Here is a 16,606-nt window from a genome sequence, read left to right on the forward strand (position 1 = left end):
AAAAGATGTTAACACAGCTCAAAATAATCAAAATCATTGCAATAATACAATCAGTTGAAAAAATATTAAGGAACGAATCTATAAACATAATGGATGTAAAAAATGAAAAGGGTTTGCTTATGCTTATGCTTATGCCCCAAAATTTCTGATATCCAATTTTGTGACGAACAATAAAAAATGCCGAAGTTATTTTATTTTTGAATATATTTATAATATTTATACTACTTTCATATTAAATTTTTTATTGTTGGATATCAGAAATTTTGGGGCATCTACCCTTTCGTCACTAGACTCTTACCTCGTGAAGAGGTTTTTTTTTGGAAGTAACTATATAGAATGCAAATATGGGAAGTTTTTTTTATCCAGTAGGGAACTCCGCCCCCTGCTCGATCGCGGTGATGTAATTGAGCCCAGGTGAACAACGAAGTTTTTATTTACTCATGGCAGCTATATGATAGAGTGGGCCAATTTCAATAAAATTTGTTTAGGATGTACAAGGCATAGGCAGACACTTGCCAGTATTCACATATCACCATTAAGTTTCATTAAAAGTCTCGGTTTTAGCAAAGTACGCCCCCCACAGTGGGCGTGGGAAAATTTTAATATTTACTGGATCTGCCTGAAATTATAGGGAGGCTTTATTTCAAATTTACGCCTTACTCCTACCATCTCTAAGATCTTTTAGTTCATACGAATAGACAGACGTAAGTATATCGATTTGGCTGTTGGTGCTGATGAAGAATATACTTTGGAGTTCTGGCACGCCTCCTTCCCGCACATGGTATTAAAATACATACTAAAACTAGGTGGCTCGCTCGCGGTGCTACAGTCCAGCATACTCGACTGTCGCAGACCCCGTATTTACTATGAAAAGAGCAAAGACTGCTAGAAATTCAAAAATATTTAGCCCATTTATATTATTTTCCATTGCATTTTGCTCAAAAATGCGCATGGTGTCAATCAGTTTCTTTAGCTGAGACTGGTCAAATATTTGAGAGTCATTGCATCTACCAGGTGCACCAAAATTAATGTACTGCACTGCAAAGACAAGAGTTTAAAGTTATAATTATACAAAATAAATGATTAATACATACTTGTGGTCTACCAAGAATATTTGAATGCCAGCTATTATAATTATAAAAGTCGACAGCATCTGTTTGGTGGGCATCCATCTAATAAGTAAATTATAGTATAATAATATTATTATTTTGAAAATATGCTCTTTTTGTTCAAATCTATTGCACCAAATCATTGAGGAAGTCCGAGATTCTCAAAACCGTGCGCACACTCCTCGACTTTTTCGTGCGCTAGAAAATTTGATGACAAAAATTCTGATGAAAGAACTTTCCACATTTCAACGCAAAAGTCATTCAAAATATTGCGAGCCGATGCCTTCGAGACACCGAATAGTCCATGATGAAATTATAATAAGGTGGTGGCTTCGCTCGACGCTGCCTCTTTTTCGGTGCCACGATTGCTAAGTACGAATGCAAAGGTCGTCGTGATGTGCTTTAATTAATAAAAAATAATAAATACATGCCATTGCTTTTTATTTTGATTTTTTTTATTTCACAGCACACAAAACGAAAATGAGTTAACAGTATACAAAACCACAGAAATGCAAAATCGTGGCCCCGTAAGAGAGCGAAGCACCACCTTGTTATATTTTCATCATGGAATAGTCCTTCCGCGGCTCGGTACTTACCGGATGATCCCAGCGTGTACAGTGCGATGGCAGCTCTCTTGTCGATTTTTCGGTTCATTCGAAAGCGCATCTGTCGTAGTTTTTGATAATTCATGAAGTCTAGTGTTATTTAGGTTTAGGGCGAAGCGAGAGCACAACAAACCTTTCGTAGGTCGCTCTGAGAGCGAATTCGCCTCGCTTCGCCACCATAGTTAGAGCTAGGCTTAAGAACATTTGAAGTTGTGAGTTGTCGAAATATAATCAAACATACTACACGAATCGCACTCACAGCTTTTATCGTTTCGATCCACTTTAAACGCCACCAAGTATTTTCAGTTTTGGAGAAAAATAAGTTATATAAACAAATATAATTTTCCATGGCGCCCCCGGGTGAACAGTTTTAAAGTTAAGTTTTGTTCCGTGGTTCAAAGCGTTTATTTTTAAAAAATTTTTTTTAAGTGCATTAAGTGGATCAACAATTATTCGTGCGGCATGTGACGCAAAGAAAATTAAATTAATAAAAGTTAAATCAATTCGCGACATCATTGCCTTCTTTGCCCCGCTATTTGCTGACGCCTCTTGGGCTCTCTCTCTCTCTCTCTCTTTGGACATTCTTGCCTTTGGAGTTCTTTGAACATCGTTGGAATTGCCAAGGAAAGTAGCGTCCGCTCCAGCAGGTACTGTGCTAAAAATTTAAAGCATAAGAACCACATATTGCATTGGTTGTGCTAATAAGGTCAACGCTTTCAATTTTTGGCACATATATATGTACATACATATATATTTTTATATATTTACTTATATTTACAAAAAAAAATGAAAGCACTAACTAACTACAGCTTTGGGGATAATATTGTTTAATTAACAAATTAATGTGAAATTTAGTGCTTCTGAGCAACGGTGAAATTAATAATCAAAAAATGTTTGCTATTTTAATTTCTCTTCGCTCAGTCGTTCGTTCCCCCCTCTTTTGCCTATAGTTGCAATTACAGTTGTTCTAACCAAGCGCTTGCATACAAGTGCATTAAGCACACACATACACACATACATACGCCAAGCTATCTGCAGCTCGCTACTTTCGTTTTATGCTTAGCGGCAGCTGTGCAGTTGGTGTCGTGTGAATTTTCATTGGCGCGCTTTGGTCAAGAGAAGCTCTTCTACATTGGTCAGTCATATTATTTTTTAAAAGTCGTTTGTCAAGTGATAGCGTTCGCTATTTTTTCGCTTCTTTTCACAAACTTAATATCAAGCGAGTGCTATCAATTAATTTCGATTATAATTAAATAAATTATAAATTTTTGAACAAATAATATGAAATTAATTTCAATATTGCTAATTAATAAATTGGATTTTTATTGAATTTGAATAAATCGAATAGTACATTCGATTATTCTTCTATTTAAAATTAATTTATCGAATACTAAATTTATTTTAAATTTATTATTCGATGTTACGACTATATGCACACGTCTTCCGCATCTGGCACTTTCCAAGTTTAGTGAAAATTACTCACAGTTTAAGAATTTTATAATAATAAGCCAATAGAACGATTGAGAAGTACAATCATCTAATATCTTGTCTCTCTGGTGCAGCTCTGGTCACTATTAAAGCGTTCCAAGTCACCGAGGACAATTATATAATGGCACTAGAAAGTTTAAAGAAGGTTTATGACAATGAATGTCTGATATTCAACGAGAATATTCCAGCTCTCTTTGACTTGCCAAAGATAGAGCATCCTTCTGCTGTAGCTTTGAGTTCAATGATTAACACTGTGTCTGCCATATATGGCTCACTTCTCTCGATAAGTGATGATAAAAAGATTTGTAATGCAATTCTAATTCATCTCATTATGAATAAAGTTGCCCCAATGACTAGACAAAAATGGAACGATAAACCCGATTATGCAACCATTCCAATGTGGAGTGATTGCGAAACAGTCTTGAATCTTATATTCCACAATCTGTCCGCTGAAGCAGACAGAGTCAAAGGCAGTTGGGTCTCTGGCCTGTTCTGTGGCCAGTGCTAGAAACAATCAGGTGTCCCTCAAATGCCTTTTCTGCAATTCCGAAGATCATAATATTTGAGTTCGCCAAGGCGGCTCCATTATGTAATAATTGCCTTCGGAAGGGACACACTGTTGCCAAATATAAGACAAAAAGGTGCAGAGTATGCAACCGTGCACCCAATACGCTGTTGCATAGATACTCTGCTGTTCCTAGCACTCGAGCATTACCATCACACTCTGACTCCGCCCAGGATCATCCATAGACTTCACATTCGATCCTGCATGCGAATGTGTCAGATAATGTGATCCTAGCTACTACAGGCGTTAGTGTTAAAACGAAAAGTGGCGATTTCGTTTTAGCCAGGGCTCTGCTTGATTCTGGATCGCAAATTAATTGCGTAACAGACGAGCTAGCTCAACGATTGCAACTGCGTCGCTTGGCGCATGTGTATATATACGCATTCATTCTGCAGTAGGCTATCGTGTCTCCTTGTTGATATCCAAGTCCAAAGTAGCCCCCCTCAAGACTAAGACTCTTCCTAGACTTGAGTTGTGCGCGGCTCACCTTCTCACAGATCTCTGTCACCGAAACAGAAATCTCATACGGTTACCAATTGAACCGACTTTTCTTTGGTCTGATTTTGAAGTTACACTTCATTGGATCAAGTCACATCCTTCGTCCTTGGCAACATTTGTGTCGAATCGTGTGGCTGAAATCCAAGAGTTTGATGAGCCTCCTGGCCGGTTAACCATCATCTGATTACAGACGAGATGCGTACTTTGGAAGTACGTAAAACAGCTGTCGGACTGGCAGCTATGGTAGACCGACCGAATCTCTTGGAAACTATCGATTGTTATTCATCGCATGCTAGGTAGGTGTGGTAAATGTGGTGAGCTGGTGACAAACCAAGCCTATCAATTGGAGCTGTGCTCCGTTTTGATCCACAGTAAGTGACCTTTCGTACCTGAATAAGAACCGGCTGTGACTGCGATTGCTATAACCACTTGCTGTGGTTAAGGAATCTCAGTATTTGGTCTGGAGCGATGTTGTTTACATCGTTTAGTGAGTCTAGTGTGTACTTCTCGAGCATCGTCTGCCTCTGCAGAGTGCTGGGCAGTGACAGAGCAGATGCTCCGGTGTTTCCACTTCCCGTACGTCTTTACAGCTACGGCAGTGTTGGTTGAATGGCAGTCCTGTTTTCATGGCATGAGATCCTATATGCCAGTGTCCTGTTATTGTGGCCGTTAATCGGTCCATCTTGGATCCGTCGGTGTAAAGTGATATCTCAAAGTTGTCATCGAGTTTCCCTGTAGCCCACTCATCTCTAGACGGTATTCTGGTTTTGAATTGTCTTTCAAAGCTTGTCTTGGCTACCATATAGTCAGTCTTGGTGGACGTTTCTATGCGTGTCTTCCGTAGTATGCTGTTGTGTCCATTGTTTCTTTCCATCCAGCTATTAGACTCTCTGAGTCTAAGGGCAGCTTGTGCTGTGATGCTTTCAATGAGTATTTCGATTGGTATTAAGTTCATTAAGTTGGGCATGATCTCACTGCACCTGTGGCTCCAGCACATGCTGTACGCTGTATTCTGGACAGTTTCTATATGTTATATTTCTTTGAGAGGGCTGGCCACCAGACCAGTGCTTCATATGTCAATATGGGTCTGACTACTGCGGTATACATCCACAGTGTCATTCTTGGGTGCAACCCCCAGCTTTAGCTGAAGGTTTTCTTGCACGAGTAGTAGGCTATGCATGCTTTCCTAACTCTAGCTTCAATATTTAGTTTCCATGATAGCTTTGGGTCCATTATCACACCTAGATACTTTGCTTTGTGCGATAGCTGCAGCGTGCTTCCGCTGAGCAGGTTGAAGCTGGGAACTTTTGTTTTCCAGGTGAAAAGCGTTAGTTCTGTTTTATCCGGATATACACCGCACGACAAACCCAGTCGTTTAGTTTCCTAAGTGCTACCTCCATTATGTTGCTGATTGTGTCTACGAAGGGTCCAATTTAGCTATTTCCCCGCTAGATCTAGCGGCCACAATAGCGGCTAGCGGGAATTATAGCTATTTTCCAAACGAAACTGGCGTAATTTTAACTTTTTTAAAACATCATGTATTTTTATGCTTTACGATGCCAAACTTAAATACTTCTTAGTAATTTTTCCATTTGAATGGCAAAAACATCGATAAGAAAAAAGAAACCCTAAATTTTTTATCGATGCTAAATATGGAATCACTTAAATCGAGCTGTATATCATCACTAACGAGGTATTTCACAAATTTTAAACCGATCGCTAGTGAAAGATGCCAAAAATATACAAGCAGAAACCCCGTCCTGCCTGGATGCAAGACCCTGCATTTTAAGATTGGCTGGCTTTAGATGCAGCCGATGACGGAAAATGTTTTTGCAAGTATTGCAAGTCTAGCATTAATGCAAAACTTTCGGATTTACACGCACATGCCAAGACAGACAAAATACCGTTTGTTGCAACTGTGCCTGTGAAAACCTGCCAACAAGAGGCGGCATTATGTTTATATATTGCCGCCCATTCATCTATCAGTCCAATTGACCATTTGGGATTGTTGTGCGGAACCAAATTTGCCAAAGATGGCAGTGCTATGAAGCTTCACAGATCGAAGTGCACGAGCATTATACAAAAATGTTTTGGCTCCAAGCCTTATGGAGCTTCTAAAAGAGAATATTGGTGATGCAAAGTACAGCTTGTTTATTGATGAAAGTACAGATATAAGTGTCTGCAAGTCACTTGTTATGTTATAATGCAAATTATTCTAGAGAGAACACAATTAATCTTGAGTACATTTTATATAGGTGTTGCCATAAACTATTATAGTTCAACACGGAGCGTCATGGTCTCAACATTTTTATCCCTAGTCCCGCTTAAGGAAGGCGACTCGAACACGATAGTAAACAGCCTCTGCCAGGAACTAAGCAACTTGAATATGTCATTCACTGCAATTGGCTGTTAATAGTACCTGTAAGCATTTTTTACCCGAAGTACCTTGTTTTCGAAACATATAATTGGTTTTCCAAAAGCGCAAAAAGGCCGTCAGATTACAAAAAAATTTATCAGCTTATAAATTCCGAAGAGGTCAAACGACATATGTTTTTGTACTGTTCGACTTTAACAATTGTGTCTGTTCATATCTAATTAACATTCGTTTGTCTTTAGTATGTGTACTGTGGTGTTGTACTCTATGTTTACATATATATTTTTTTGAATATAAATAACATGTATCTTTTTAGGAACCTCTCAAAATACCTCGAGTTTGCGACACAAGGTGACTGTCGATTGAAGCTGCGGTTACCCGAATTCTGCAGCAATGGATTGAGCTAAAGCTCCACTTCAGCATTGCTGCAACAAATGAAAAATGTTTTAAGGCACAAACGTTGCACAAACTTTTTAGTGATTATGTAAATTATTTGTATCTGCTGTTCTTGCAGCCAGTGCTAGCTCAAATGCAGTACATCAACAAACTTTTTCAAACAAGCACTGGAGACTCAAGCAAACTTTTAAATGATCTCATATATGCGATAAATTCACTTAAATGCAAAATCATTCCCCCTTATGTCAATATTGATATTTTAAAAAACGATTTTCAACATTTTGTTAAGCACGATTGCTATTTGGGATATGCATTCGACACAAAGCTCAAAGAGTATAAGGAAAATATCCCGAACGATATTGAGGCAGAGATTCGTTTGAAATTTTCCAACTTTATAGTCGAATTAATTATTGAGCTCAAGCAGAGGTATATGGAAATGAAGTAATTGTAATACATTTTTAAAAATTTATTTTGAAATTCTTTCAGATTGCCTGACAATTTTGAAATCCTCCAGCAAATTGATTTGTTTTCCGTCGACAAAATCTTATGTGCCAATAAGGCAAAAATTGTGCACATTCTCGAGCACTTTAAGGTGGAATCAACAAATATTGAAGAGATTATATTACAATACGCGAACGTCCACCTTATTAAATGGTCCAATAAAAAGGATACCACAAGCTTTTGGGCCGAAGTGTCCAACTACGTGGATGCAGCAGGGAACAAATGATTATCGGCACTGGCATCACCTCTTTACAGAGGTGGAAAGAGTGTTCAGTCAAATGAACAATGTAAAAACTAAACTTATAAATAGAATGGCCATTCAGACAATAAACTCTATCTTACACATAAGGTATTTTATCTGTTCAACTTATATTTTTTAATATTAATAGAATTTTATTTTATATTTGTAGATACGGACTACGCCGGGAAACAAATGCTGTCATGATTATGAAGTGCCAGCAGTACGTCTAAAAAAGATAGGGACAAATCAGACGTACATAAGTTCAGCTGGAGAAGAGGATATGTTTGACGAATTTTCAAAAATGCTGACTTAGTTCAATAAAGGAACGATTATTTCTTGGCCTTATATAGCGCCTGTTTATATGCCTTCAGGGCGTCCTTATATGGTTGCCATACCTTGCTAGCATAGCTTTGGTTGAAAGTCTTCCTAGGTATCTTCCGTAGCTCTGCTAGCTCCTGGTTCCACCACGGTGGATACTGCTTCCTTGCATACGACACCGGGCAGGAAAATATGAAGGCCTTATTTAGTATGTCCCCATCTATTGCATACGCGGAGAGATCCTTGTTCTTTGCTGTTTTACTCACTTTGGATTGAACTTTCTTGGCGAACTTGTTCCAATCCATTTTCCGCGGGCTACGTAATTTTTCGGGCTTGATAACGTCGACATCAATCCCGAATTTAAGTACCTGTGGTCTGAAAGAGAGTGGCGCGTAGAAACTTGCCAATTTTTTACCTGTAGCATGTTGTTACGTGAAAGCAGCGTTAGGTCGAGGACCTCCTCCCAACCCGGGTGTTCCTCACTAATGGGAAACACAAAGGTTGGGGTGCTGCCTTTGTTAGAGATAGTAATGTTCCTGTTCCTCAAAGAGAGACTCACCTCGATCATTGTTCTCGGAGCTGCCCCATACTGTGTGCCTATAGTTTGCGTCGCAGCCTACCAGTAAGTCTATTCTGTTCTTCTCCACGGTTCCTCGTACGCCATGTATTATGAGGCAATGTGCAGCGCTTTGATCTGGCTCAGCTCGATTCTCACAACTGCCAGATCCTCGTTGCTCACACTGGGGATTAAAAATGCTTTTAAACTTGATCTTATTAGTAAACCAGCCCTCGGCCTACCTTTGGTGTTTAGGTTGAATGCTTCGTAGCCTATTGCTGCCAGGCCCATGACTTTGGAGTCACGCGTCCAAAGTTCTTGGATGTTGCCTATATCAATATCCTCCTCGCGGAGAAGGACCAACAGATTGTCTGAAGCGACCCTGCTACGCTTCAGGTTGATCTGCACGATCTTTGGCTTCATTGTGTGGGAGCGGTGGTGTTGTCGGTGCCGGTATCGACATCCGACTTTTCGGCCAGCAGCAGGTCGCCCAACAGCCCACTGGCGTCGTCGATTTCCTCCAGAATGTTGTCTGGAGGTTCGTTACGGAAAACCTTAATCTTGGCTTTCTGTACGCCATACCACAATCTGTCGTCTTTGGCCTTCAGCTGCGCCAGACATTTTTCATTGATCAACAATAGGATTGGCTGGCCCGCCTTCATAACCTGCATTGCCTTCACATCGCATGCTAGACTAAGAAATAAACGACAGACATTTGAAAATATCCCAACGGCATTAGAGAGAAAAGAAGCCTTTGAGAAAATAGTTGAAGTCATCCAACAATTTGATTTTAATGATGGCATAGATAAGTTTCGAAAGGACACGCGTGTGGGCCATAGCCTGCAGCGTCTCAATCCATGTATACATGAGTATAATGGATCTTGGTGCTATTTTACGTTGATGTGAGTGGGGGAACGACTTGCAAATGCTCCTCTTTCATATGATGCTAAGTTTCCGATGCTACTCCCTAAAAGCTCGCAATTGTCATGCTGGCCCGAGAGCGCTCGTGAGTATTCTTCGTGAGCGAATTTGGCTCGTTAACGCTTGATTTAAATGCAAGCCTCGTCTGCTAACCCAAATAATGGGTAATTTGCCAGCTGCCCGACATCGAGCACTACGCCCATTTTCTATATGTGGTGTTGATTTGTGCGGCCCAATTAGCACAACCTTTCGAATACGTGGAAAGCCTACTTATAGGTCGTATATCGCACTTTTTGATTGCTTCGTCTCCAAAGCGGTGCACTTACAATTAACATAGTATCCGACTTATCCATTAACACATTTTTAATGTCTTTTCAAAGGTTCGTCGGCCGTCGAGGAGTCCCGCAGACCGTCCATTGCGACAACGCCACGAACTTCGTCGGAGCAAGTCGGGATTTGCGGACTCAGGCAGGTGTGAAGTCCGCAAAGCACCTACTTCTACGGACGGTAGGCAGCCTGCTGTTGACGTCAGAAGAGCTGCAAACGATGCTGGTCACGGTGAAGGCCGTGCTCAATTCGAGGCCAATCGGAGCTCTCAGCGACGACCCCAGCGACGGAGTGGCGCCAACTCCGGGCCTCCTGCTAGTTGGAAGAAACACTAGCAGCAGAGCGCGCCCCGGACCAGCTTAAATTGATGGCGAGCTGTCTCGTCGCTCAAGAAAAAGTTCTGGCGGCGATGGTCCAATGAGTATGTCCTGGGACTCCAAGCGAGGGCCAAGTGGCATCATCGCCTGCCAGACCTAATCGTTGGAGAGCTGGTGGTCGTCGCCGAGGACAATCTGCCGCCCCAGAGCTGGCTGGTCGGCAGAGTAACGGCGGTGCTCAAAGGAGAGGGCGGCATCGTGCGGACTGATGGTAGATGTGAAATAGAAATTCACACTACCATCTAACATCAATTATACTCTTGGCGTCGTAAAAATTAAATAAGTGAGAAAATTTTTGTTAACTGTACAAAAAATCGAACGCCTGGAAAAAATTAAAATGTTGCTCGCTATTACGGAGCTAAACAAAAAAATGATTAACAACCTTATTATGGAATTGGACAACGATGTGGACGACGATTATGATAATGATGATAACGACGCGGACGACGATGAGGACGCCGACGCAGACGACGATGTCGAGGGTTTGCTGATGATTTTGAATGTAAAGATTCCCCGGAGATACTGGATGGCTGTAAGTAAAAACATTTTATATAACTAAATGCACTCCATTAACAACAGGCATTATTCATATGTATATTTTAGAAGCGGTTTGGCGCGCTTTGGGAGAAGGACGTGCCAGAAAATGATGACCACTTCTTCAAAGAGAGCTTCCGCATGGAAAGGTCGACATTTGACATGCTAATCAGCTGACTAGAGGTCTTGAAGAAGAAGGACACAAACTTCCGGAACGCTATTCCACTAGATAAACGGATAGCGATAGCCCTTTATAGGTAAGTAATTAATTGGTAAGTATAATACATAAGTATTAAAAGTTTATGTTTAATTATTTAATTGCTTTAAATAGATGGATGTCACATTGAAGTAGAGCCACCAGCAGCAGAGGCAGTTGACCATCACAACTACAAAGGCTGGAACTCGGTTGTGCTTTTTGCTATGGTTGATTACCGGTAAGTTAGTAAAAAAAAAACCCCTAAATATATTTTAATTTTTTATTTTCATCTTTTTAGTTACAGATTCATGTATGTGGATGTCGGCGCTCCAGGTCGCTGCAACGACTCATTAAATTTTCAAAGATCCACGCTTTGCCAGATGATAGACTCGTGCCCATTGCTGGCTTCCAAATCAAAGGAGATATGTGGTGTTAATGTTCCCGTTTGCCTTATTGAGCAATGAAGCTAATGAAGCCGTATCCATTCTCGACGGACGCATCATTAGAGAAAAGGACGTTCAACTACAACTTGTCCAAAGCAAAGCGTGTTGTCGAGAATGCGTTTGGTCATTTAAAGGCCAGATTTCGACGCGTTGGCAACGGACTTAAGAGTCGTCCCAAAAATAACGCCATTATGATCATGGCCTGCTGTGTGTTGCACAACATTTTAAATGTGCATAACAGCGCCATTAATGAGGCGTGGGGAGACACACTGGGTCAGAAAGAAAAGGAGCAACCGCACCAAAGTAACACTTCCGCTGTCTTCCACGAATCGGCCGAAGAAATAAGGTCTGCAATTGCCGAATTTCTTCGCGAAACACATGAATAATTAAATGAATACAGAATATAGTCTTTATTATTTATTTATTTATATATGCTTATAGTATATATATATTTAAATGTGTATTTACAAATTTGTGTTTTTAATATTATTTATTTTTGAGATTTTAGTAAGTCCAGCAGCTTGTCTTGGAACTCTTTATTTTGTTCCAGCATCTTCGACAAAAATTCGCGATGTTCCGCACGATGCTGCTCTCGTTGGCATGCACGAACCTCCGCTTCTCTTTTCTGAATTTCCAGACGCTCTTTCTGAATCTCCAGACGCTCCCCCTGCACTTCTGCCCGCTCATTCGGAACGCTCACGAGCAATCTTCAATAGCTCCAATTGCGCGTCCAGTTTTCTGATCTTCTGATCAAAGACTATCGGGTCTTCTATGTATTCAAGGAAATCTGCACTTGTGGCGGGATACGTACATTAATAAATTTATAAACAATTCGATTACAAATACTTACTCGTGTTTGTTAATCTCGGGGAGCCAACATCATGCACTCGCAAGCCTTCCAAAATGCAGTGCACCTTGTCATAAAATGCCCATGAAGACGGCTCGCCACCACTGGGTCCAATTTTTATTTTCTCTGTCCTGCAAATACAAGAAATAATAATTAAAAATTATGTTAGCTCAAAATTTTCTATATTACTTGTACTTCCTGGTGAGGGTATCAATTTTGGTGCGGGCATCTGGCCATGTGCCACTAAAGCCGGCTGACTTGAGCTTTTCCGACATTTCCATGAACACATGGGAATTTTTCCTCGTGCCTCTCAAGTCGGCAATGCTCTCGCCCCAGAGGTCCACAACCATCTCATCCATCTCTGCAGACCACTTCACCCGCTTAGCAGTTCATTTATTTCCAGCTTTTGATTAAAATTAAGGGATTATTATAGAAATAAAATTTATCTCATTTCTTTACTTACATGACTCGGCCATTTCGAATTTCTTATTCCTCCCGTTTTTGCCGTTGATTTAAGTTGACATTGTTTACATATTCGTAGCGAGCGATAGATTTTTAGTGTTACTATCGATAGCTATCGGCTATCGGAGTGGGAATGGGAATGGGGAATTTTGGCACGGGTAAAACTATGGGACCATCACGAGAATTGATGGTAGATGGCAGATGTTGCTCAGTGTGAATTGGGTATTAGGGCGAAGCGAGAGCACAATAAAGCTTTCGTTGGTCGCTCTGAGAGCGAATTCGCCTCGCTTCGCCACCATAATTAGAGCTGGGCTTAAGAACATTTGAAGTTTCTCAGCTGGTATATCATGATTCCAGGTGACCGTGCGATGAGTTTTTACTGTGCCAAGTTTACTTGTTGCGCTTGTGGCAGCTCCAATCCCATTGGACGTATTAAACTTGCTGCTGCTGCTGCTATTATTGTTGCTGTTGGTGAGAACACCAATGCCATTCTTTATTGGACTATGCGGCTTCACATATCCCAGACAATTGGCACCATTGGCTTCTGGCGAGGGTGTGGGCGATGACTTCTGTGTTGCGTGAAGGTATCACTTTTTGAATAGGTTTCCTTGGAATAACAACATCATCGATTCCGTTGCCGATGCCATTGCTATTATGGCAATTACTTCCTTTGCTGCTCGGTTGTTTCATGATGGACTTTTACAGTGTTGCTGCTGCTAATTTGCGCGCCACCCAATGCAATTTCCAATTGTCCCTCTTTGAAGTGCAATCCACACATTGGGAAAGTTCTATTTAAACAGTTATAAGTCTTTATATTTTTATTTGTTCTTTGTCACCGGACTTGTCCTAATATTTTAAATATTTAGGAAAGATTTGGCCAGTTTTGGGAGGTTAAGGTTCCCTCCAAGGATAAAAATTATTTTAAGGATTATTGAAAAATTAAAATAGTTTATATAACTTATTTTCTCTAAAACCGAAAATACTTGGTGACGTTTAAGGGCGAGAGTACGATTCGTGTAGTATGTTTGATTATAATTCGACAACTCACAACTTTAAATGTTCTTAAGCCTAGCTCTAACTATGGTGGCGAAGCGAGGCGAATTCGCTCTCAGAGCGACCTACGAATGGTTTGTTGTGCTCTCGCTTCGCTCTAAACCTAAATTACACTCGACTTCATGGTATATCAAAAACAAATGTGCGTAACAGGCAGACGGAGGCGTGGCAGATTCTATAAAGTATATATATTCTTGATCAGCATCAATAGCCAAGTCGATATAGAAATGTCCGTCTGTCTGTCTGTCCGTCCGTCCGTCTAATCTGATTGAATATGCATAAAACTTGGTTTTATATATCCTGTACAAAGTTGGTTCAAATCGGACCACTATATCATATAGCTGTCATAGGACCGATCGGGCGAAAATCAAGCCTAGTATGAAAATATTTTATGATTTATGAGACTATGTAACCAATATGATAGAATATGCATTTCAGGTAACTAAATACTTTTTAATTTTTTCCATTATTAGTTTTTGCCATAGTAAGTACGTGGTCTCCAACAGTCGAGTATGCTTCGCCCCCTGCTCGCTTTGCTCGCGTTGCTACAGCCGAGCATACTCTACTGTCGGAGACCCCGTACTTACTATGAAAAAAAAAGTTGTTCATACTAAGACTTGGATTTCGCCCGATCGGTCCTATGACAGCTATATGATATAGTGGTTCGATTAGAACTAACTTTGGTTAGGATATATAAGTCTAACTTAAATGCATATTCTATTAGTTTGGTTACGATATCTCGTAAAACAAAAAAGTACTAAGACTTTATATTGGACCGATCGGTCCTATGACAGCTATATGATATAGTGGTCCGATTTGAACCAACTTTGGTCAGGATATATAAAACCAAGTTAAATGCATATTATATTAGTTTGGTTTAGATTTCGCATAAAACAAAAAAGTTTTTCACAGTAGAACTTGATTTTCGCCCGATTGGTCCTATGACAGCTATATGATATAGTGGTCCGATAAGAACTAACTTCAGTCAGGATTTTTAAAACTAACCTAAATGCATATACTATCAATTTGGATAAGATATCTCACTAAACAAACAAGTTTTTCATACTAAAACCTAATTTTGACCCGATCGGTCCTATGACAGCTATATGATATAGTGATCCGATTTGATCCAACTTTAGTCAGGATATATGAAACCAAGTTCAATGCATATTGTATCAGGTTGGTTGAGATATCTCATAAAACCAAAAAGTTTTTCGTACTACAACGCGATTTTCGACCGATAGAAAAAATATTTATTCACTTAACAGGTAATATCTTCCAAACCCCTCAACCAAAATTTATGTTTCATATACCGAAAAACGCGAAATTGTACGTATTACAACATATTAAAATTTAAATCGTAAATCGTTGGAGCCGTTTTGTCAAAAATCAAAAAAAAAAATGTTAACTGAGTACTTTAGAAAAAAAGTTTAAGGGTACGTCTAAAAGCCCTCAAACACCCCTTTCCAATAATATATAGAACATATCTGCTTCTATGGTTTGGAAACTGTTGAGGTTTCAATTTTACCGGGATTTAGCGTTTTCCCGCTAAACTAGCGGTTTTTTCAAAAAGTCGTAGAACAAACATTTCTAGATTTTTGAAAAGGAATAAATCCCTGTCATTACATTTAAGCTTATTTAGCGCTTTGATACAAACAGACAAGCCGACAAACAGACAAACAAAGAAACTGACTTTTCATTTCATTTTGAGAAGTCCACTAAAATTTTCAAATTTATTTATCTTTTGAACCAGTTATCGGATTTGGGTGATTAAGGTATCAATCGACGCGTATTTTTAAAAAATAATACAGCCCCATTAGCTGCAATCATTTAAATTTTTCCCCTCCCACTTACACCCCTGTATCTCATGACCCAGATTGGTTAGAAAAAGTTTTAGTATGCCATTTTGTAAGTTTAGACTAAGCCTTTCGATCGGTATATAACTCGATCTGATCGGACAGTCGTAGAAAATTTTCCAACTTAGCTGAATATATAGTTAGTCGCCTTTCGCACCTTTCGTGATGCTTTCGTCACTAACGCGAACTGCCGTCCGCAGTGATATTTGGCGTGCAAAAGCGAATCTGTGAGTTTGGTTAAGAAATTGCAAAAATAAAAAAAGTTTTTCATATTAAAGGTTAATTCCAAACCGACGTTCATATGGCAGCTATATTATATAGTCATCCGATTTAGAACAAATTTGAACAGGGTGTAACATTTACTAAAAAAGACATATTCTGTAAGTTTGGTTGAGATAGCTCAAAAAACAAAAATAATTTTCATACTAAGAGTTAATTTCCATCCAATTGTTGCAATGGCAGCTATATGATATAGTTACCCGATGTTTACCAAAATTGGTCAGGGTGTAACAGGCATTCTCAAATACACAATTTGTTGACATGTCTTAAGAAACAAAAAAGTTTTTCATACTAAAGGTTAAATTGATCTTGATTGTACCTATGACAGCTATCTGATATAGTCATCCGATTTTGAAAAAAGTTGGTCAGGGTGTAAAATATGGTAAAAAAAAAAAACACAATCTGTGAGTTTGGTTGAGATAACTTGAAAAACAAAAAAGTTCTCCATACTAAAGTTGAATCTGAACCCGATTGTTTCTATTGCAGCTATATGATATAGTAACCCGATTTGACCAAATTGTAAAATATCCTAAAATTTAAATATATGCTAATAAAATTAAATTACAAAAGAAAATGAAATTCCTGCCCGGTTTGGGAAATGAACCCGCGCCTACTTGCACCTGGCTCTAATACACCATCCTCTACTCACTACTCACTTAG

General features: G+C 39.5%; 2 protein-coding genes and 1 long non-coding RNA gene across 3 annotated transcripts; 2 read left to right on the forward strand and 1 right to left on the reverse strand.

Moving 5' to 3' along the window:
- Positions 1–6,546: 6,546 nt before the first annotated feature.
- On the forward strand, positions 6,547–8,122 carry LOC117784989. The gene is made up of 4 exons (XR_004617468.1): positions 6,547–6,686; positions 6,956–7,461; positions 7,522–7,885; positions 7,947–8,122. It is a non-coding gene; the product is annotated as an uncharacterized LOC117784989 (long non-coding RNA).
- Positions 8,123–9,535: 1,413 nt separating this feature from the next.
- Positions 9,536–10,325, forward strand: LOC117784710. Its single transcript, XM_034622519.1, has 2 exons — positions 9,536–9,657; positions 9,953–10,325. Exons 1-2 carry the CDS (start codon positions 9,638–9,640, stop codon positions 10,260–10,262), a joined length of 330 nt encoding a protein of 109 aa, XP_034478410.1. The 5' UTR covers positions 9,536–9,637; the 3' UTR covers positions 10,263–10,325.
- A 1,886-nt stretch (positions 10,326–12,211) lies between these two features.
- LOC117785138 (trihelix transcription factor ASIL2-like) lies at positions 12,212–12,678 on the reverse strand. The gene is made up of 3 exons (XM_034623041.1): positions 12,486–12,678; positions 12,300–12,427; positions 12,212–12,241 (listed from the first exon to the last, which is right to left on the reverse strand). The coding sequence occupies exons 1-3, from the start codon at positions 12,653–12,655 to the stop codon at positions 12,219–12,221; spliced, it is 321 nt and encodes a 106-aa protein (XP_034478932.1). The 5' UTR covers positions 12,656–12,678; the 3' UTR covers positions 12,212–12,218.
- Positions 12,679–16,606: the final 3,928 nt, after the last annotated feature.

The sequence above is a fragment of the Drosophila innubila genome (assembly GCF_004354385.1).
Source record: "Drosophila innubila isolate TH190305 chromosome 2R unlocalized genomic scaffold, UK_Dinn_1.0 1_C_2R, whole genome shotgun sequence".
Classification (NCBI taxonomy): domain Eukaryota; kingdom Metazoa; phylum Arthropoda; class Insecta; order Diptera; family Drosophilidae; genus Drosophila; species Drosophila innubila.